This window comes from Balaenoptera musculus, chromosome 2, assembly GCF_009873245.2.
Source record: "Balaenoptera musculus isolate JJ_BM4_2016_0621 chromosome 2, mBalMus1.pri.v3, whole genome shotgun sequence".
NCBI classification, from domain to species: Eukaryota; Metazoa; Chordata; class Mammalia; order Artiodactyla; family Balaenopteridae; genus Balaenoptera; species Balaenoptera musculus.
This window is the reverse complement of record NC_045786.1, coordinates 70,738,651-70,761,687: the sequence shown is the minus strand read 5'-3', so window position 1 is coordinate 70,761,687 and position 23,037 is coordinate 70,738,651. Positions and strand designations below refer to the sequence as shown.

The window sequence follows — 23,037 nt, the reverse complement described above, 5'->3', positions numbered from 1 at the left end:
GAGTGTGTCGCAAGGAACCATATCAAATGTTTATTTATGTCAACAGGTATTAAGTCTATTGTGTTTTCTTTAACCACTAAGCCTTTTACTCTGATGTAGGGAAGAAAAGCAAGTTAATTTGGCATAATTTGTTTCTGGCAAGTCTGTATTATTTACTTTTTCAAAAAAATCACTGCATTTCCTCAATGGCTTTTGCACAGTGTTGTGATGTGTCGTGTAGGGTACACAATGCCTGGCATAAAATAAGCATCCACCAAATGACTGGGAAAATACACGAGACGGAAATCAGGAGACACAAATTCCAGTCTTGGCTCAGCTTCTCATGCTTGGGCCACTTGACAACTCTGAGTTTTCCTCGCCTCATCTGTAAATGAGTGTGGGGCTTGGCTACATCAGTGCCCCCCACTGGGGTCCCACCGAGGCAGCAGTGGCAGTCTGGATGCTGATGTGAATACTTCACGAAGCCCAACAGAGATGGGCACTCATCTACAATCAGGCTGCTTCTGCCAGTTACAACATTAGATGTCTTACGTTTCTGGCTGAGTTATATCAACAGGTCAGGACCCCCATTGCCCCTCCCGTGGTTCAGACCCCTATCCCCCTCTCCTGCATCCCTCTGGCCCCCTTCCTTCCGTGTTTCACACTCAATTCACTCTTTACTTTGTAGCCACAATGATCCTTCTAAAACGCTTATCTCAGCTTTCCACCTAGAACGCTCCAGCTGTCCCCCTGCTATCTCCAGAATGAGGTCCCAACTCCTCAGCCAGCTCATGAGCCCCTCACACTGGCCCTGGTCCATCTCCCCAGCCCCTTCCCTCCTCACTGAGGTCCTTGGTAGTGCCCAGAACCTACCAGCCTAGGTGATCATGGCACAATCTGTCCCTTAACCCCAAAGGCTCTTTCAACCCCTGCCCTTTGCCTGGCTAGCTCTTACATGTCCTCCAGGTCTCAGCTTAGACATCACCTCCTCCAGGAAGCCTTCTCTAATCCTTTCCCAAGACACTAGGTGAGGGCACTCTTTTCTGTGCTTCATCTCTCTGCTTTGTAAGGCCTAATTCACTGTCTCCTCCCAGATTCTCAGTCTTATTCATGCCTTATTCATCATTTCCTCAGCACCTAGCCTAATACTTGGCACTTTGTATTTACTCTATAAATGTTTGTGGAATAAATATGAATCCTTATCTTGGGCTAACTAAAAACTTTGATTGGTTTTCAGATCTGTCTTTGATTAATAACAAATGGGAAAACTATTTCATTAATAGATTAATTTGTTAAACCTTTTAAACAGTGGTATCCATGGAGGAGGGCAGAATAAAAGAGTGATGCATGTGTAGGGTACCATTACTCTCAGGTCCCTTCTAGGTAATAATTCCAGAAATTTATTTGTATAACGTTTTGGCTCAGGATCATGAAAAATACCTATAAACTAGAAGGGCACTATCAATGAAGAACCTTTAGATTTGCAGGTCATAGGCGAATAGACAGTTACTCAAGTTGGAATCACCAGTTTGCCTCTGGGCTTCCTGGTGGCCAAAGCCAAAAGGGGAAACAGTCATTTGCACGACTGCCTCAGACCTGCTACAAAACCTCTTTGTTCCACAACCTTCACAGTCACCTTTTCTCCTTTCTCCACTTCTCATGCAGTTTCCAGAAGATGGAGTACCAAGGAGGGGCCTCCCTACAAAAGCACCAGGCACCATTTGCCAGTGTCACCATTCCCTGCTATAAGCAAATCTCACCCTCATCATAACCAAGGAGCCCTTTCTGAGCCAACTGTCCCAAAAGGTGGGGGCGGCATGACCATTTGCCCTGAAGCTAACCACGGGCATCCTTACGAGATCTACATGGGTCTCCTATTCACCCAGAAGTCATACAGCTGATCTAGTCACAAGTTAATGATTACAAAATCATTTAAAAAGTTAAGATGAGCTAAATGAGCCATTTTATTTAGAGTCACGCCAGTTCTTTTTTTTTTTTTTATATTGCAATTTTATTTCAATCGCGCAAATTAAGTTAGCATGTAGGAAATTTAAATGAAACAGTATGGTAAAAATAGCAGAGAACCAAAACCTCTAATAAGTCCACCTAAAGCATGAGAATTCAACATTCATTAGTGTTTCATCTTCAGTTTTGATTGACACTCGATGCTTGGAAATTTTGAAACAAACTTTGAGATCATGATGACTATTCTGAAGAGATTTCAGCACCAGCACTAAGATTTGTACATTCAGTTGGTTTGCAATTGACTTGTTAGCCATTTACACAGTGTATAGTACAGATTTGTCACAGGTCAGATCACAGTGTTGAAGGAAAGAAGTACCTTCCTGTAATTAGAAAGGATCCCTTAAACTGCACTCAGCTTAAGACATCCAATGTACAGGAGCACGAAAACCATCATAATACTGTGGCTCCAAGGAACATAGTTTTGATAAGGAAAATAACCTAAGCTTCTGTTTCCCATTTTAATTACTGAAATCTCTAACAATGACAAAACTGTCACATAGGACAGTTACGTCAGTTCTGAGTCAACCTTTATTGACATGAGGAGGTGGCAGCTCGTATTTCTTCCTTCCTGGTTGGCAAAAATTAAATGCTTGCCAGGTCATTGGAAAGCTTGTTCCTTAAAGGAATACTTTTGTGAATTAATAAAAAAAAGAAGAAAAAGAGCCCATCTATGGGAATTCCCTGGCGGTCCAGTGGTTAGGACTCGGTGCTCTCACTGCCATGGCCCAGTTCAATCCCTGGTCAGGGAACTAAGGTCCCACAAGCCATGTGGCTCAGCCAAAAAAAAAAAAAAGCACCTAATTTATTTTGTTTACAAATACTTGTAATACTGGTCCAACACCACTAAAAAGTGTAAGTGAACTGTGGCTTGACTGAAAATTGAAAGAAGTTACAGTTCAAAATCTAGTATGTTTCCCCATCATTCCTATATGCTATGTTGAACAGCATGCATACTAGCGATTATTTTTACATTTTCTTGCTGTTTCACTATTTAATTGTTGATCAATTAAATCATTTCAGCTCCTTTCTCTGTGCTCTTAGCATCTAACAGGGTGCTTCTTGGTGAGTATTTGTGGAACAGCTACCATATTTCATTGCTTCTAGATGCCATGGATTATAAGATATATCCCACTTACAGAGATGCTAAAATAAAAAAGTTGCATCTGAGAATCAATGAAATACAGTCTTTGTCCACAGCAGGTCCTGGCTATCTTTCTTGGCCATGAGGTGTGGCCCTGGGAAGAGTCTGGCTATGCTCTTGGGCTCCGCAGTCGTGCCTGCACCCTTCACCCCTGTGGCCGCCCCTGCAGAGGAAGACAGTAACAGACCGGGAGAGAGGGCCCCTGCTCCCTTCAAGGAGACGTGGAGCCTGCTGAGACAGTCTCTGGTCCATTCTCTTCTTCATGGAAAACCAGACCTTCTAGTCTCTGCCCGGGGCACCTTCACACACCTGCTCTGAATTCAGCCTTTTTGCTTTCAATCTTTCTTCTAAGCTAGTTTACCCCACGGTCTCCTCTCTCTCCCTCTGCTGGGGATGGGCTGCCAAGGGCTTTAACTGGCTTCTGGAGGGCTGTGCCCTGCCCTCACCTGAATGCCTGGGGCTTGAGACCAGCATGAAGCAGAGAGGGCAAGTTTGAGCACAGCCAGAGGCCTGACGGAGCCCCTGGCAGGACCCGCTCCCAGCTCTCGCCAGCCAACTCTCAGCCCGCAGTTCCAAGGCTTGTCTCTGCCCCAGGTGGGTGACAGTCCCTGCACGGGGCTGGACTTATGTAGCTCAGAGCCCTAGTAGCCCAGGCCCAGATTTCTTCCCGGCTCCACTCCTGAACCCTAAATCAAGGCTCAGCCCAGAGGCTCAGGGGGGAGTAGCACCCTGCCCCCGTGGGCTGGGCAGGGAGGCAGGGGATGCTCCAGTGACTTCAGCTGCATGGCTGAGGTGGCCACGGCTGTGGAACCAGATATCTGGTCCCTAGATGCCAGGGAAGTGCCAGGGTGATGAGCTCCAACTCGACCCCTGGTCTGAAGGACAAGGCTGGGAAGAACTTTCTGGCCTGTGAGGCCCGTGGGACAAGGGCTTGGTGCCCTTGGGGTTTTTTGCTCAATCACTTTTTTTCTTACAAGGGAAACTCCTTTTGTTTGATCAGAATATAAAAAGAATACCTCCTCACTGTTAAAAACTCAGGCAATTCAGAAAAGCACGAAGAAGTAGATCCTTTCTAACAAAACTCAGGTTTGTTTGGTATTGTGGAGTTTACCAGGCATTTTCCCATCTATTAGCTAATAGAATTCCACCATCACTCTGTAAAGTGAAGGGAAAGAAGATGATTAGCTACACGTGCTCACTATTCGCCAGGCACTGCGAGCCTGTTTCTGTGTATTATCTTATTTAATCCTCGCCATGACTCTGAAGCAAAGCAGAGGTTCTCAAACTTGAGTGTGTATCAGAATCACCTGATGTTAGAGTCTGTCATACAGAGTGAAGTAAGTCAGAAAGAGAAAAACAAATACAGTATGCTAACACATATATACGGAATCTAAGGAAAAAAAAAAGCCATGAAGAACCTAGTGGCAAGACGGGAATAAAGACACAGACCTACTAGAGAATGGACTTGAGGATATGGGGAGCGGGTGGGGTGAGACGTGACAGGGTGAGAGAGTGTCATGGACATATATACACTACCAAATGTAAAACAGATAGCTAGTGGGAAGCAGCCGCATAGCACAGGGAGATCAGCTCGGTGCTTTGTGACCACCTAGAGAGGTGGGATAGGGAGGGTGGGAGGGAGGGAGATGCAAGAGGGAAGAGATATGGGAATATATTGTATATGTATAACTGATTAACTTTGTTATAAAGCAGAAGCTAACACACCATTGTAAGGCAATTATACTTCAATAAAGATGTTTAAAAAAAAAAAAAAAAAAAGAATCACCTGATGGGCTTGTTAAAGCAGACTGCTGGGCCCAGCCCCAGAGTTTTTGATTTGGAGGTAAATCTGGGATGGGCCGAGAATTTGCGTTTCTAACACAGTCATATATGGTGCTTTTCTTGCTGCTAAAAGAACAGGAGGTGAAGGGTTTGCGTTTTTCCTCCCAGGCTCCCCCCATGAGTTTCGCTTGTAGTTCTGAGTGTTTGGGAAGGGCATCCCGAGCCCCAGGTGATGTTGGTGCTGCCCATCCAGGTGCCACTGAGGTAGATGCTATTCCTGCTCCCATTTTGTAGTTGAGAAAACCGAGGTCCAGAGAGGTTGTTACTTTCCTAAGACCATTCATCCAGAAAGTGGCCTAGCTGCTATTTCCAGGAGGTCTGCCTGCTTCTGGGCTTTGTACACTTTCCACTTCTTCCTCCTGGTTTTCTGTCTCACCCGTCCCTCGCCCCCCATGACACTACACCCACCTTTAGGAACAAATGCTAGCTTCCCTATCTTTTCACCCAGCTGGTAAGGCCAGCTGTGAACACGAAAATGCAGGCATTTGGGCAGCTACAGGCCAAGATCCTCCAGAACACACAAACCTCAATTCTGCAACTCAGGAAAGATGAGAAATCATGACGAGTGGGTAGACCACACCACATCCAGGCGGACCCTGGATGTTACAACTTCAATTAGAAGTAACTGGAACTATAGCACAGATTTAATAAATCACAGCGGGTTGGATTGCTAAGCCTCAAGGGAAATCCCCAAGACACAGGGGTTAGGGATTCAGTTCCCTGGTATGAAAAACATGTTCTGGCCTTTTTTGTTCTCTCTCCCTCTTTCCCGGAAGAGTGCTTTGTGCCTCTTGTCCTTCATCCTCAGGATGGCAGTGGGAGCGGGGGAGAAGTCACTGGGGTATTGTGAGTTGGCCAGGCCTCTACCTTTGGTAAAGACGACAGTTCTCCTTAATAAAATCAGCCTATTAATTGCACATGCTCCCTAACTGCTGTTTTAAGTTCTCCCTTTAGCTCTAACTTAATCTGTTTTTTATACTGCCTTTGAGTGTGAAGGTCACACGGTGCCTTTGCCTACTAACAAAGTAAAGCTTCCTAGCTTCCTTGCATGTGTTCCACGTCTTGTTCTAGCTTGGGAAGGATGTCCCGAACCCCAGAGATAGTTTGTTTATAGTAACTTAATATTCCAGCAGATTCAGGACAGAAGGGGGGTGGAGGTGGGAGCCTGGAGAACCAATGAGGTTCGCCCCAGTGGAGGATCCCTTCCTAATTCCCAAAGGAAATTCTTTAAGACAGAGCCTCTATTGTCTGGGAGAAAGGAGAGTAGTTAAGGAATGCGGTGGCAGTGGTCACAGGGAGTCCTGCCAGAGCCCGGGACTGAGAAGCTGGGCAGGAGGGCCTACGAGCCCGGCGCCCGGCACCCCCAGGCTAAGCTGCCATCTTTCCAGAGTCCCCGATCTGGGATGGAGGGGCTGATCTGGTGGATGCCTTGCGGGGCCCTGACTTGGGGAGAAGTGGGACTCGTTCACCTGCCAGGAGCGGGGGCTTGGCTTGCTCTTCCCCTTACATCTCATCTCCCATGAAGGTTTGTCTTATTTCTCCCGAATAATGAACAGTGGTATTTGTCTGTTTCTGAACTAGCTCACATTGGAGGAGCACCAGAGCAGTGTCTGGCATCCTCTGGGATGGAGCCCCACCTCTGTTCTCTGCTCACATGATGCGTTCTTGGGTCGTTAGTTTCAATACAGTCATTCCTTTTGGTTGCTCTGTTATTTTGAACACGCTGAGGGTTTTTTGGTTGTTTCTTGTGGGAGGGCTGAAAAATCTATTGGGGTAAGGATGACTCTCCCAGCCAGCTGGAATTTTTTAACTCTTTTATTGAATATAATATACATACAGAAAAGTGCCCGTATTGTAAGTGAATAGCTTGATGGATTTTCACAAACTCAACACAGCAGCCATGTCAAGGAACGAAACGTGACCAGTATCCCCTCCTTCCAGTCACCTCTGCACCCCAAGGGCACCCGCTATCCTGCCTTCTAACAGCATAGATGCACTTGAGCAGACTGGAGTTCAGCCTTCTCTCACGTGTCAGCCTGACTTGCAGTTGCCCTCTATTTCAGAGTTGGTGGCTCAGCAGGACTGAATTGGGGCTGATTGCAGGGGGTAGGGCGCTGACCCAGCACTTGCCAACACGTGCCCAGCTGCTGCTCCAGCCCCCCAGGAGGAGCACTCAGGGGCAGGGTTGGCTCCATCCTGGCTGCCAGGTGGTCCTCCTGTCTGCAGGGGGCCATCCGGGAGGTTAGCCTGGTGACTCAGTGTGGAGGGGGGATGGGGCTCGAGTTCTCTTTCCGTGTGCTTCTAGAAGTCCTATCATGTGTTCCTGGAAGCGAGAGGCCCACGGAGCAGGATGACTCAGAGGCATCTATGTGAAAAGTAGCTGAGGTCTGCGCCCTGGGAAAACCAGCACGTGGCCTTGGGTTGGACTTGCCCCATTCGATGCAGCCTGTATTGTTTGGAAACCATTCTCCCCTCTCCTATGCCAGGCTCTCTGTTTACTTGTGTGACTCCAAGCACAAGTGCCAGCTGCCAGCCTGGACCTGTTTGCCTCCTTCACTGGCCCCCACTGACCTGACTCCACATCACGTGTGCTCATTTCACTAATAAAAACCCAGGTTTGCCTCTGTGCTCACCCCCATGCATGCCATGCATCTTTAGACTCTGCCCTCTGCTTCCTCAGCAAAGAGCTGCTCTAACTGTACGCAGGAGGGACAGAGGGCTGGCCAGCGCTAACGGTCAGGAAGAAATGCTTCTGGATTGGTCGGTATGGCTGGACAGAAAGGCCCTCTCTTGGGGAGCACTGTGTCATGCCTAAGTGGCAGTAAGATTTTCCTCCAATACCTTCTTGACACCATGTCTCTCTGTTCTCTGTAACTTCCTTGCCCTGCCCAGGGGGGGCTGTCCCGCAGACGAAGGGAGCCCTGGGGAGACGTGACTTGTGTCTCCACTCCACCTGGGAAGCCAGTAGAAGAGGTGTGGGGCAAGTTACCTCTGACTCAGGCTAGAAAGGCCTTGGGAACCATCTGGTCAGAGGTTCTCTAACAGAGTGCATAAGAATCACCTGAAATAGACAAGTTTTTCAGGTTCCCTCCCTCCCCCAGGTCCAGGCTGCGGCTCAGAAATCTGTATATCTGGAAGGCATTCCAGGTGATTCTGATGCAGGTGAGCCCAAGCCATAGCTTGAGGAACACTGATCTGGACAACCCCTTCCCCAGGTCACAGATGGGGAGAAAGCAAGACCCCGAGGGCCCACGTGCTTCCTCCAGACCATATGGGATAAGGTCCAGAACTTGAGTCCCGCCTTCTTTCCGTGCCTACACTGCTCCTGTCTCCTCCCACACACTGAACCTGCCCAAGGGGCCCTGATGCCCAGACTCCACCGATTCCTCCTTTGTCAGGTCTCTTGCCCTACCCTTCCCTCTTACTGCTGCCACTGTAAACTGGACGTTAAGACACAGAATGGGGTTTCTTCAAAGGCCGAACACCTTCCGGCCTCCCTCCCATCCTTCCTCTTCCACCACCTACCACCCCCTACTCTCCTTAAAATGCAAATTACCCCTGCCCTGCCCCTCCATCTGTGGGACAAAGTGGGAAGAGCCTGGCCTCCCCCTCCATGCTGCCCCTGTTTTTTTTCTTTTAATTTAGAACAATATTTATTAATGAAATATATTCACCTTAGAGAAGTCCATACAACACTCTCAATATAATAGAATACTGCTGACACAATGCAATCATTATAGCTTTAACAACATGTTACCAAAAGGTGGACATACATGAAGCTTTTATTTGTGGTAGTGAGGGAAATAACATTCAACTCCAAAAAATGATGATGAGATACACAGGCGTCAAATTGCCTTCTCATATTAATAAAACGTGTAGACACAAAACTATTATTATTTTTGAGAGGAGTAAAAATCTATTCCAAGAAAACAATGTATCTTGATAATAATAGTCATAGTCTACTTTTATTGGGTGCTTACTATAGAACAAGTATCAATACTATGCTAGCCCGTTTCACATGGATCTCACCATTTGATCCTCACAGTGACCCTGTGGTTGGTGCCATCAGTAGAAAGTCTAATATAGGCCTTTAGAACAGCAACAATGCCTTCCTGTTGCACAATGTTAGTGTTTTGGGGGGAAAAAAGGCCTGTTGTGTCTCATGTTTTTCTCTCTGTATTTTGGGATAATTTAAAGTATTAGCTAAATATTCTTGAAAAAAATTTTTTTAATATTTTGTTTTATTTTGCATTTTTTGGTAAGGCAAGCATAGGATAAACATTCAAACTTTACAAACAGTGAAAAGTAACTCTTCCCTCCCAGAGCTGACCCCTAGTCCCTCAGTACTCCTTTCTAGGGGCCATTACTGTTTCAGTTTCTCCTGAATCCTTCCAGAAAAATTCTGTGCAAACACACAGTTACATTGTACACACATGGTGCCACATATACATACTATACCTGGCTTTTTCCATTTAACAACATAGCTTGCAGATGGGAGATGGGCCAGCATCCTTACTTATAGACCTGCTGCAGTCTTTTAATACATGACCCAACCTATCTTTCTGACCTTAGAGTCCATCCCTCCCCTGTAACGACTTCTCTACATGTTTTCCCTCAAATGCCATCTTGCTCTTTCTTGCCTCCATTCACGTGATACCATCATCAACTTGGCCAATAGCACTTCCTTCCCATCGTACTGAATCCTCCCCATCCTCCAAGGTCCGGTTGAAAACCCTCTTCCTCCAGGAAGCCTTCCTTGACCATCTAGCCCTAGCACTCTTGTCCTCCTCTGAACCATCAGAGCACTGAATCGTTTACTTGTTATCTGCTATTATTACCTATTATATTCTGCTTTGAATTGTGAGCTTTAAGTAATTCCCATCTACAGACCACAGCCTATGCTTCTAATTACCTACCCACTTAGCAACATGCCTTGCCCATAATAAGTACGTAAGGGATGTTAGTAGCAGTGGAGCCATGCAATGCTAGAGCCAAGGAGACCTTGGCCTGGAGGTAGCTGGTTGATTAGCTTAGGGACTTTTCTATGCCTCTTGGGCTAACAAACATCCAAAGGCTAACTAGCAAATCCAAGTCAGATCTTTCTCTGGATTCTGCTTCCTCTGTAGTAATCAACTTCCCTGCCTGTCATCACCCCTCCTGTGCCAACGAGGCCAGTTCCACCCTCCTGCTCCCCATAACAATCTCTCTTGCATATCCCTCGTCACTCAGTCCCAAACAAGACATTATTAACATTCCTGCGCTCGCCAGTGGACCCTAGAGCTTGACCCCCATCCCCACTCCAGCTGATGACCAAATTTCCCATTCATTGCAATACATGAGCTAAGCCGATTTCAACCTGCTTATCTCGAAACCTTTTTGCAGACTTGATGTCCCTGTCTCTCCATTTAAGACAAGCATTCCTCTTTCACTAAGGACTGACCATCACTGCTTGGCCCACTGCTTGCTTACAAACACGGCAACGAGAAGTTAATTCTAGACCCACTGGCAGCTTAAGTTCTCGGGCCTGAGCCTAACTTTCAGAAAGGAGCCCTTTATTCTTTGTTTACTGTAGAATAAATGTCCTACAGAGCAGAAGGGCACTCTCCTGCCTAGGGCCCTTGCAGTCTGAAGGTAACCTGGGCACCCTCACCTGGGTGGTTTGCAGGAATCTGAAAGCCTTACTCTGACTCACAGTTCAAATGCACAAAGCAGGCTCAGCTCCTTGGAGAAAGAGCTGTCTGAGACCTGTGTGGAGCAAGTCTTTAGAGAGGACGTTGTGCCCTCTTTTAACAATACCAGAACTGCTCTCCCCAACCCCCCAAAATAATCTCTACAGGTCAAGAAGTTTCTGACTTTCTCATTAAATACATTCATCTCATCAAAAAAGTATTTAAGATCTCTACTTACCTATATAGGTCCACGTGGATCCTGCAAAGAAGAAAAAAAAAAAAAAGCAAGTAAGCACAACTGAGCTTGAACAAGTTAGAGAAAACATGACAGATTTTATTTTTAAATGGGTGAAATTAAAAGGAGGTGGATGCCCAGAACTTCAAACTTTCTCAACGTGGAGAAAAGGGAACCCTTATGCACTGTTGGTGGGAATGTAAATTGGTGCAGCCACTATGGAAAACAGTATTGATATATAGGTTGCTCAAAAAAATCAAGAACAGAACTGCCATATGATCCAGCAATTCCACTCCTGGATATTTATCCAAAGAAAACAAAAACACTAATTAGGAAAGATATATGCACCCCTATGTTCATTGCAGCATTATTTACAATAGTCAAGATATGGAAGCAACCCAAGTGGCCATTAATAGGTGAATGGATAAAGAACATGTGAGATATATATATATATATATATATATATTCCATAGATATATATATGGAATATTACCCAACCATAAAAAAAAATTAAATCTTGCCATTTGTGACAACATGGATGGACCTAGAGAGTATCATGCTAAGTGAAATAAGTCAGAGAAAGACAAATACCGTATGATTTCACGTATATGTGGAATCTAAAAATCCAAACAAATGAACAAACGTAACACAAGAAACAGATACAGAGAATAGGTGGTTTCCAGAGGAGGGGTGCATGGAGGGAGGATAGAAATAGGTGATGGAAATGAAGAGGTACAAGCTTCCAGTTGCAAAATAAATGAGTCACTGATATGAAATGTACAGTGTGGGGAATATAGTCAGTAACTGATATCCTTGGATGGTGACATATTTTAAATGTATAGAAAAAAATCACTATGTTGTATAATAGGAACTAACATAGTGTTGTAGGTCAATATACTTCAAAAACAAACAAACTTACTCATAGAAAAAGAGGTCTTATTGGTGGCTACCAGAGGCAGTGGGTGAGGGCAGGGGGAGTTGGATGACGATGACCAAAAGGTACTAACTTCCAGTTATAAGATAAATAAGTACTAGGGATGTGATGTACAACATGCTAAATATAATTAACACGGCTGGACGTTACATATGAAAATTGTTAAGAGAGTCCTAAGAGTTCTCATCAGAAGGAAAAAATTTTTTTCTATTTAATTTTGTACCTATATGAGATGATGGGTGCTCACTAAACTTACTGTGATCATCATTTCATGATGCATATAAGTCACATCATTATACCGTACATATTAAATTTATACAGTGCTGTGTGTCAAGTATATCTCAATGAAACTGTAAGAAAAAAATTTTTTTAGTTAGAAAAAAAAACCCAAAAAGCTTTTTCAGAGTCTGTGTCAGAACAACTGCTTCTCAGAGCAACTGTGCTCCCAGGGGAGACAAAGCACAAGGCAGTGATTTTGTGCAGGGCCCAGGGGTTAGGGAGGGGGCTTCTTGATCAGAAGCCTCCCATATATCTTAGAGAAGCCAAATGTCATCACCTGAATGGGTAATAAAGTCACAAGGCTCAAAACTCAAAAGCCACCAAAAGGTACACAGTGAAAGCGATTCCTGCCACCCGAACTCCCTGCTTCATTAGACTTAGTCAGTTTCACCAGCTGATGGGAACACTTGCACAGTGTGACTGCACGCACAGGTCTCTGTATTCTGTCCCCCCCGCCTTTTTTGCACACAAATGTTGACATACGGGAAACCCTGTTTTGCATCTTGCTTTTTCCCACTTAACAACACAGCCTGGAGAAGAGTTCACCTCAGTACATAAAGAGGAGAAAACTAATCCCCAAAGGAAAGTTTTTCTTTGAGGAAGCTGCCACCCTCATCTGAGTTAGAATTCCAGGGGCAGTGGCAATGTGGAGGAGAGGTCCTGCCAGGAATATAACGAAAGTCACCTGTCACTTCCCACTCCACACCCTTCACTCATAAAAGCCCTTTGTGCCGACAACAAAACATAGTTTTAAAAAGTCATTGCATAGTACACCTGAAACTAACACAACATTGTTTAATCAACTCTGCTCCAATATAAAATAAAAATTTTTTTAGAAGTCGTTGCATAGATAACCAACAAGGACCTACTGTATAGCACAGGGAACTATACGCAGGGAACTATCTTGTAATAACCTATAAGGGAAAAGAATCTGAAAAAGAATATATAGGTATATGTATAACTGAATCACTTTGCTGTACACCTGAAACTGACAGTATTGTACATTAACTATACTTCAGTTTTTAAAAAGTCATTGCAGAGCTGCGCTCTCATTACCCTGTTGGCACACCTCCCTCTTCATCTCCAGGAGGAGCCCGAGACCCCAAACTGAGACTCAGGGTGTCTCGGGACACATCACAATGAGGGGGCTGTTCAACTCCTATGTCCCTCCCTCCCAGCTTCTCCCAGTGCCTCTGAGATTCTCGGCCCACCAGGGTACTGATGCAAGAGGAAGACTCACATCTCCTTTCTCTCTTGGGAATGATTTGCAGTAAAACTTACCTGACCAACCATCTGGTAGTCACTTATCACCACTGGGCATTTCCTACTCAAGCCAGTGGTGGTTTTAAAAAGCGAAAAGAGGATTTTGTTTGTTTTTTCTTTGTAAGCTGGTTTAATGTCCTATTTTTTTTTGTTGTTCTGTTTCAATTCTTTGCCTCGGTCTTTTTAATTTTCAAATTCAATTGGCAGTTTTTTCAAATTACACTTGTACATGGTTTAAAGAGTCAAATGGCTCTATAAGGCTTTTAATAAAAATATTGGTCCCCTGACACTCCCTAGTCACTTTCCTGCTCCCTATGGCAACCACTGTGAATTCTTTTAAAGTGTTTCTTTTGGCGTTATCTCATCTCTATAAAACATGCCCATGTTGTGCCTTCATGATTTGCTTTGGTTTAGGCATTATTTGTTGACATCCCACTTGGGAAGAGACGGATTGAGGGCTCTTTCACATACCTGCAACCCGACACCTCGTTTTATAGATGAGAAAATGAAAGTCCACAAGGCGAAGCGGAAGATCAGTGCCTGCTAAGAAGCGTATCTCCACATTTCCCATCACTTCCCACGAACTTAGAGAATCTTCGAGTCTCCTTCCCAATCTTTGGGGTAGGGGGGGAGTCCAGACCCCTTAGAGTATTTGATCAGTACTATGGACCTTTCCTCGTTAAAAATGCCCACTAACACAACATTGTAAAGCAACCATACGCCAATAAAAATTAATTTTAAAAATGCCCATAAGCTTGGACACAGAAAATTTCATGTACAGTTAACTTCAGGAGGTCAATAGAACCATGTTAGGTGTTTGTTTGTTTGTTTTGTTTTGTTTTACTGTAAGCTTCTTTGCCATAAACATCTTCGCTGCTGCATAATTAATTGGCATTAAGACAATTTTTCTGTGAAAGATCAAATAACTAGTTGACAGTTTTGGATTGACAGTTTGGTTTCCACTGGTTGAAATGCATTCGCATTTCTTCCAGTTAGTGATGTTACTGATGGCTTTATCCAGCTGACCGATGACAATCATTTGCCCCAAGAGTTGGTTTCTTATTTTGAAACACACTACATTGGAGGAGAAAGAGGCTGAGGGCCTCGAAGGTGCAGAGTTGAGCCAACATCTCCCACAGAACTTTGAAACATCTGTCACTAGAGATGTGACAAGATGCCAAGAATACACCACAGGGTAGAGGCTTTCACAGTGCAACACAAAGCTCAGGTACAAACATGCACCCTTGTATTTGGAAACTGATACCTCTCTTAATGAAGGAAGAAATGTTAGCGAGAACGAAAAAGTGCACTGCCGAACGAGGAGATGAATCAACAAACCAAAAGAAAGAAAAAGGTATAAATACTATGAATGACAGACTTGGAAGACGAATACTTAGGTACAAGCCACAAAATAAAATCAGTTATTTGCACAGTATTGCCATGAATCTACACACATTTTAAATGTATTCAAATATTTTGTATTTTGCAATAAAGTCTTTTAAATTGTTATTTATTTCTTATGTTTCATTATGTCCTTTTTTAAAAAATTTTTTATTGGAGTTTAGTTGATTTACAGTGTGTTAGTTTCAGGTGTACAGCAAAATGAATCAGTTATACATACATATATGCACTCTTTTTTAGATTCTTTTCCCATATAGGTCATTACAGAGTATTGAGTAGAGTTCCCTGTGCTATACAGCAGGTCCTTATTAGTTATCTATTTTATATATAGTAGTGTGTATTATGTTAATCCCAATCTCCCAATTTATCCCTCCCCTCTCCTTTCCCCCCGGTAACCATAAGTTTGTTTTCTACATCTCTGACTGTATTTCTGTTCATTATGTCCCTCTTGATATCCCTCTTTTACTTTTTATTATTTTATTTTCTACAGCAAAATTGCCTTATGGGTCAATTAGTTACGCAGCGAAAGTGCTTGCAGCAAAGATGCTTACGGCGAAAGTACACAGGGCCCCACAGACCCCCTGAAACTTACTATGGACCGGATGGGAGTTAATAGTCCCCAAATTAACCTCCTCTGAATTAGCAATTGGTTGACGACATCCAGAACTGTGGGGAACCCAAACTTGTACGTGACCCCCAAGTTCACTGCTAGCCTTTTACTGAAACAGTAGTGAAAAGGAACAAAACAGCTTGGCTTTGGAACCAAGCTACAGAAGACTTCAAACCTCTTTTCTGAACATTTTCCCTCAGCGTTCTGTTTGAGGGCTTCTATTAAAATAGAATCATGGATTTCAGAGGCAAAGGAAGCCAGGTGATTGCCACTTAGCCAGGCAGAGCACTTGGAGGCCCAGGTTGTAAAATCTCACAAAGAACAGGGAAGTTTGTCCTCACTGCTTCCCTGAGAGACATAGGCCACTCGGTGATCCTGGAGGCCACCGGGAAAAACATCTGCTACCTCTGAGCAGTCCTGCCTTGGCCAGAAATTTTAATTGCACCTGCACCAAAATCAAATCATGGCCTTAATAACCTACATCTTCTGCTACTTTCCCCAAAGCTTGCTAAGCTGTGGTTTCCGTGTTGTTGCAGCTCTCATCCTCAGATGAGGAATCAGCATAATACTCTGGTAAGCTCAGGGCCCAGTGTGATCGAGTGCATCAGGGACTGTAAGGGCTCAGGTGGTGACACAGGACTGGGGAGTTGTTCTTAGAAAGCAGCAGCATCAGAGCAATCTTTCCTGCCCTCCTTTCTCTGAGCGAACCTGCTTGGCCCTCAGGACTTGGTGCTTTGGGTGTAAAGGGCCGTGCCTGGAGGGGCTCAGAAGCTGGAGTCTGGGGAGGAGAAGCACGGTAAAATGAAGGGGAGGGTGGGCTGAGTCAGGGGGTCTTATTGGATGAAGGTCAGGGCCCAGCCTGGTTCATTCAGTTCAGCCAGAACTGAAGGCAGGAAGACTTTATAAAGGAAGTGTGCCCCTTTGCTTTTTGGAAATGTCCTCTCCTGGTTTCCCACCTTTAGCTTTAGGGGCAAGGGTCTTCACAGAATTAAACTGACCCCACAGGCAGGCCAGGCAAAGGCCCCTGCGGTTACACCTCAGTAGCTTCCTGGGAGCACTGTTCCCTTTCCAAGAAGGTCATCTGTTCTATCCGGAGCCTTGGGAGGCCCAGCTGGATGCCTGTTAGAACCTGCAGACCCAGCTTATACTGGGCAAGGAGAATGTCCTGGGTGCCTTCGGAGGAAATGATGTTTACAGAGATTCGGGTCAGGGGTTCAGGGCCCTGCCTGCTTCCTGTCCTGGGTGCTAGAACCCACATCCATGCAGCCCAGGGCTGCCCAGCTCTCCACACCAGGCTCAGGCAAAGCGGGCTCTGCAGAGTTCATTGAAATGTTCCCCTGCAGCAACTGAGAATTCCTAGGTTATGTCTGGAAGATGCAAGCCTTCACCTTATTATGCCCCTTCCCTCCCTAACCCTGATGTTCCCCAGTGCCAACAGCTGGGAGTTTAAGTGCCCCAGGCGGAGGGCGGACCACACTCTCACCCTATTGCCCAGCTTAACCCCCTCCACCCCGAAACCTTGGGTTTAATACTGACACTTTACACCTCAGTGAGTTTTGCTTTGACCTTGTCCCTGGAGGCAATTAAAAAGCCAAGAAACCTGCCTGAGGCATAACAGAATAAAAGCTGTGTTCTTAGAATCAAGGGGTAAGCAGGCTGGCTCCTCAATGTGGGGTGAAAGTAGATTTTTTACTGAAAACTTTCCCCAGCCCAACTGGGAGAAGGGGGAAGGGAGAAGAGCGAGGGGGAGAGGAGGGTACGGAAGGTCAGAGAGGCAGAGGGGGGAGGGAGAGCTGCCCCCAGAGTGAGGGGAGTAACAGGCTTTCAGGAACGAGGGCCAGTAAAAGGGCTTCTCTCTCGTCCTGGAGCAGCTTGGAGCTCTTTCAAGTCAAACTTTGGGTCTCAGGGCAGCTTTCTTCAGAGGGGAATCTGTGTCAAAGTATGCACTTTTATAAATTAATTTCCACTTTTATGTAACTACTTTCTTCCACCCACCTTCTGCCCCACCAGATGAGGAAGACACTACCAAGCATTTCATGCCAGCTAGTGGTCTCGAACTGAATCAAGAAGAATGGCAAAGCTGCTGACAGCCAGGCTCCTCCTGCCTCCCCTTGCCCTGCGCCATGGGCGCCATGACCTCTGAGGGGAGGGGGCTCCAGCTTTCATGCTGCTGAGCAGGACCAATTTCCCACTGCCACCACCCAGCCCGGGAGGACGGACTGTCAGCCATTCTAGTCACTTTGGGCCCTTCTATAAGTGTTTCAACCAAGCCTGGGTCCAGGAATGGTCGCACCTACACATGTCCATACAACTTGGGACAAACTGTCAAGGGCAGGAGCCACGATGCGTTACTCGGGAGGTTTCCATAAGTCACCATCTACTGCCCCAGAAAAGCGCTCACCCAGCTGTGGAGAGGCAGGCAAAAGCCTTGACCTTGGCTGCTCTCTGCAACTCACTGCCCAGACCTGAGCCTACAGATAAGGCCCCTCCACCTCCTCCTGCTACTGGCCGGGCACCACCAGCCTCCAGCCCTTCAGGGTTCAAAGCCCTCATTACACTCAGAAATAAGCTGTGTATGCTCGTCTCAGGGCACGCGCACACACACACGTGTACCAGAAGTAGAGCCCTTCTGGAGAAAAATAACGATTAAGGATGGGATGCATCATTCCATTGATTTGGAGGTGAAACAGAGGTAAAGAGCCTCTCCTCCAAAGAAAAGCACCCACCACTGTGCAAACCCTCCCTGGTAGAGGCTGCTCAGCACGCCCCGGTCACTCCACCACGTGCGCGTGGATCGGGGCGCATTATTTGAAATCCCGGCTCTGTTTCTCCTCCCCGGTTAGCAAATTCCCAAGCCACCTCTCCAGAGCTGGGAATGCTCCGAGAACACACAAACATATTTGAATGCGAAGACGACGTGCGCCCTGGCAACCGGAGCAGATCCTGCATTCCACAGGAAAACGAAGCATCCTTTGTAAAAATGTGCGATTTTGAGACCATGCAGGTCCTTCCCCGCTCCCCCCAAATGATTTTTATCATTAACGAGCCCCGTGGAAATCCTTCTGCCCAGGTGTGGCTGAGCGCTCGGGATTGTTAGGAAAGAAGAAACTTTACCGTTGAGTGGGGTTGGGTTAGAAGGCTGTTCCTTTAAGACCACGAGCAGGAGGACGGCAGCCGCGTGCACGCTGCGGAGGGGCATCTTCGGGCGGCTCCTCCGGGCAGGAGGCGGGCGCGGGCTGCCGGCAGCTGGGCTCCTTCTCTCTCTCTGGCTCCGGCGCTGGGGTCGGCGGGGGGCGCGCACCGGGACTTCGTGCGCGAAGCCGGGGCGCCAGGGCGAGCACGTCTGTTCTTTGGGCTCCTGGCTCCCCGCGGGCTGCTTTTATGGAGAGACTCAGTCCTAAACACATGATGTCACCGGGTGGAGGGTGGCGGGAGAACGCCCTGCCTACGGGAGGTCTGGAGCCCCAGTTCCAAGGTGAGTTGTAACCCTGACTTCAGCAGCTCTCCGCGGGACGGCGGCTCGGGCGCTCCCCGGAGCCGGGGCTGACCTGGGAACCCACTTCTCCGTGGGAGCCGCGGGCAGGCGTGGGAGAGATCCGCCTGCCTTGGCCCCGTCGGGAGGGGGTGCATCTAGGGACTCGCTTCAGTGGCCACGGCCTTGGTCTGTCATTGCCCTTACTGAGAAGCCCCCTTAGGACAATGCCATCTGGGCAGGAGCCTCCTGGGCCCCTGGACTGGGCACACTTCGGGGACTGGACGACACAGGTGGGGTTTGGCGAGGGCTGCATTCAAATTACGAACTTCTGTGGACGGTACAGTGGGTCCTGATAAGGTCTTACCTTTGAAATTTAGACGCCAAGAAATTAACAGGTATATAGCACAGTGGGGATACACTGTGACATAGAAATAGATATACAGATAAATAGACTAAATAAATAAAATAAACAGCTTTACTAAGCAATTAGACTCTCCTCTCATAACAGGTAAGTAGGCAAGGCTCATACTAGTTCCTAATATCAATAGTTCTTTAGGAAGCTGGGAGGGGGACGTCCTTTCTCTGGGGTAGTGGTGAAAGAAGGGGACTTAACGTTATTCATTGAGGACCTACTCAGTGTAAGGCTCTGTACCAGGTGTTTTGCATCTTGGCTTAGATCGGTGTCTGAGTTCTGTTTTCAGTGCAGATTATCATCACCTGTTACTCGTTTCTGCCCACTGTCCTCACGTATCCATATTCTTTTAAATATGTGCATACATCTAGTCATATACTTGGCGGTTCTGATCCTCTTCGTGTTTAGTCCATGTTCAGTTGTTAAGTCAAAGGTCTTACTAACTTGCTGTCCCCAATGCTCACTAAATCTTCCTGCTGCTGTTACTGCCGCTTGCCGTTCCCACCACTACCCTTGTCATTTGTGCTTCTGGCTTCCCTGGGTCCTCCGAACGTGTCTGCCCTGCTCCCCATGCTGGGCTCTGTCTCCTTCCTGCTCTGTGACCCTGCCTATTCTCTTGGCTCCCTGCTGCCTACAGGTATTGCTCAGATCACATGGTCTGCTGAAGGGTGCCCACCCCCAGCCCTGGTATATGACCTTTGGTTTTATTACCTGGACCATCCTGCCTACTTCTCTTGGCCACAGCGGCCTGACCAGCCCGCACCTCTCTGGTCTCTGCTGACCCTCAGCCTAAGTGGACTCTCAGGCTGGCCTCAGTGACCAGAGAAGCTGCTTGTCCATGGTAGTTTTGGAGGGATAGAGCAGCTTGTCTGCTGAAAGCCTCCAGGAAGCACATGCCACCCGCATTTCAAGGGGTGCTACTGTTCTGTCCCTATCCTCTCAGCTATCGTTTGGGTTAATAAAGGGCTTTGAAGTCTTTTTAGGGAAGTAGTTACAAAGACAATCTTGTTACAAGCACTTTCAGAGGATGGTAGACTTAAGGATGACCTTTTCTGCCTGTAACTCTTGATCAAGAGCCACACCTCCGGGTGGTGAGTGAGCATTTCACTGCGGTTCTTGAAACATTCACGTCTCTGATTTGTCATCAAGGTCTTTAAAAGATGAAATGTACTGGAGTAACACAGAGGTTGGGGAGGAGCCACTGCAGGTTCAGAAATGCACACCATGGAGGTGAAATCACTCACCCCACATTTTCCTATATAATGTCCAGCGGTGTTAATCGTATTTATCACGTTGTACATTACATCCCTAGTATTTATTTGTCTTATAAGTGGAAGTTTTTACCTTTTTTTTTAATTGATTAATTAATTTTTGGCTGTGTTGGGTCTTCGTTTCTGTGCGAGGGCTTTCTCTAGTTGCGGCAAGTGGGGGCCACTCTTCATCGCGGTGCGTGGGCCTCTCACTGTCACCGCCTCTCTTGTTGCGGAGCACAGGCTCTAGACGCGCAGGCTCAGTAGTTGTGGCTCACGGGCCTAGTTGCTCCGTGGCATGTGAGATCTTCCCAGACCAGGGCTCGAACCCGTGTGCCCTGCATTGGCAGGCAGATTCTCAACCACTGCGCCACCAGGGAAGCCCAGAAGTTTGTACCTTTTGACTGCCTGCATCCAGTTCCCTCACTGCCCCTACCTCTGATAACCAGAAATCTGATCCCTTTTTTCTGTGAGTTTGCCTGTTTGAAGTATAAATGACCTACAGGTGTGATTTTTTTTTTTTTTTTTTTAATCCTAGGGTGTCAGAGGGGGGAAAACTCACACAGAAATGAACGGAATGACCAAACTCCTAAAACACTGAAGCTGAATATCAAGCCTCCCCATCCCACTCCCCAGCAAGCAGCACATACCTAACCAGCTTAAGACCCCAACTCTGGGATCCCTCCCTGCCAGAGGCTTCCTGAGGCCTGTGTAACTGAACATGTTTGGATTTGCCTTGCCATCAGCAGATGAGGCTGCTGTCAGCTAATAAATAGCTCATTACTCAGTGGATTAAGGTAGAAAGTGGACCTTCAGCGCTCAAAAGATGGCACCAGACCAACAAATGACACGCCCAGATGGAAGGCCCCAGGGAGCAGAGCTTCTCTAAAATGTTGCCATCTGGATCAACAGGAGGGCGAGGCTGCTGAGTCAAAGGGCAGAGGAGTGTGGAGGAAAGGAACACCGGATTTGGTGTCAGGAAGTCTAGACTGAAGGGCCTGCCCCACCACTTACTGGATGGCCTTGACAGTGATGCAACCTCCCTGAACTTCAGTATCCTGGTCGTCTCTAAAGTGCAGATTGTCATCCCGGCCGCTGGGGCATTGAGAGAATTGATATATGGCTGGAACGAGATAAGGTGGGTGGAAACTTTTCATTCATTCATTCATTCATTCACCCTCTATGTGCCAGGAACTGTGCTAGGCATAGTCCTTGCTCTTGGAGAGTGTGTAAACATAAAACAAATAATCTCATAAATAACCATGTAATTATGATTGTTATAAGCTTGATGGAAGGTTGACGTATAACCAGAAGGGGCCCACGCTGTCCTGGGGCTGTGAGGGAAGACATCATCAGTGTAAGGATTATATTTTATGACTTCCTAAAACCTTTGAAATGCACAGCTAATACCAGGCTCTTCTTTCTCAAAGCTGGTACCGTCTGGCAGTATTTGCCCTTTACACAAGCTAATCGTTGGCCTTTCAGGCATAAGGGTTAGCGTATAGAGATTTTTATTTCTTAAGGTAAGAATTAACTCTTCGGATAGTATCACTCAGTTGGGAATGCAGCTTTTGATGGGGCAAAAGAAAGGGCTGGTGGGAAGAGAACTAACATGTATTGAGTGCCTACTATTTGCCAGACACTGAACTTGGCACTTTATTCTTACAACAACCTGTGGGGATGAGTGTTACATTTGCCACTTTACGGATGAGGCACCTGAGGCTGGGAAAAGAGAAATCCCTTCCTTGCACAGGTTCACGAGGCTTGAGTAGCAGAGACTGAATTGTCAACTGGATAATTCTCTGTCTCCAAGGCCCAGGCAAGCTCTTTCCATGGCCGCCCTAACAAATGCTGCAAACAGGGTCATTGTGTTTCCGGAGCCCTCTGAGATGTGGATTCTCCAGTTTTCTAGATGCTGTGATTGTTTTTGTTGATCCGGGGCACAGTGTACCACTTCTGGCGATCACATAATGCTCCACATGGGACATGGCTGCGTCCTTCTCCCGGAGCGCCATGGGGAGGGGCGCTGAGGGCCCCTACACTCCGCTCCCTGCCCAGAGCATCTGCCCAAATGGGATACGAAGAACCTGACACCACGGAGCTTTGATTTGATATGTTCTCCAGCAAAGGAGAACATGAGCCCAACCACGGAGTTCTTTGTTATATTAATGAGCTCTGCTTTGACCGGTGTGGGGTGGAGGGTGGCGTATGGAGGGAAGGTGAGGGAGAGGGAAGGAAGAAGGAAGGAAAAGGCCAAGGGGTTTCCTTTGCCTGGGCCGTGACTGAGGGAACCCCTAGGCCAAGACATGCATGGACCCCTTGATCCCGGTGTGAATGTCTAGGTCTTTGAAAAAATACAGTCACTTTTGTCTCTTTCTTCACATCTGCTTCTTCACTTCTGCTTCTTCACTTCTGCAGCTGTGGCTTAGAGTCATAACCTCTGTGTGAACCCTAGCTACCGTGCTCAATTTCAGGCAGGATCAGGTGGAGGGCAATGTGACCCACAGGAAAGAAGGCCAGAC

General features: G+C 46.7%; 3 protein-coding genes across 7 annotated transcripts in view; 2 read left to right on the top strand and 1 right to left on the bottom strand.

Moving 5' to 3' along the window:
* The window catches only part of APH1B (aph-1 homolog B, gamma-secretase subunit), a 95,251-nt gene extending 93,417 nt beyond the window's left edge, over positions 1-1,834 (top strand). The window contains exon 7 of the mRNA XM_036841474.1: positions 1,645-1,834. The gene's annotated coding sequence lies outside the window, so the exon portion shown is untranslated. The remainder of the gene's footprint in view (positions 1-1,644) is intronic.
* The window catches only part of CA12 (carbonic anhydrase 12), a 60,750-nt gene extending 41,994 nt beyond the window's left edge, over positions 1-18,756 (bottom strand). For 2 of the 3 annotated variants that reach the window (XM_036841468.1, XM_036841469.1), the window contains exons 1-2: positions 18,493-18,732; positions 10,895-10,915 (exon numbers count right to left, since the gene is read on the bottom strand). In XM_036841468.1, the coding sequence (XP_036697363.1) occupies positions 10,895-10,915; positions 18,493-18,577 (106 nt within the window). In that variant the 5' untranslated portion in view covers positions 18,578-18,732. Of the gene's footprint in view, positions 1-10,894; positions 10,916-18,492 lie in introns of all 3 variants that reach the window. The other variant, XM_036841470.1, reaches the window with a different exon arrangement.
* The window catches only part of USP3 (ubiquitin specific peptidase 3), a 227,306-nt gene continuing 222,984 nt past the window's right edge, over positions 18,716-23,037 (top strand). The window contains exons 1-2 of one of the 3 annotated variants that reach the window (XM_036841463.1): positions 18,716-18,853; positions 21,054-21,653. The gene's annotated coding sequence lies outside the window, so the exon portion shown is untranslated. Of the gene's footprint in view, positions 18,854-19,078; positions 19,144-21,053; positions 21,654-23,037 lie in introns of those variants that run through there. The other 2 variants (XM_036841465.1, XM_036841462.1) reach the window with 2 other exon arrangements.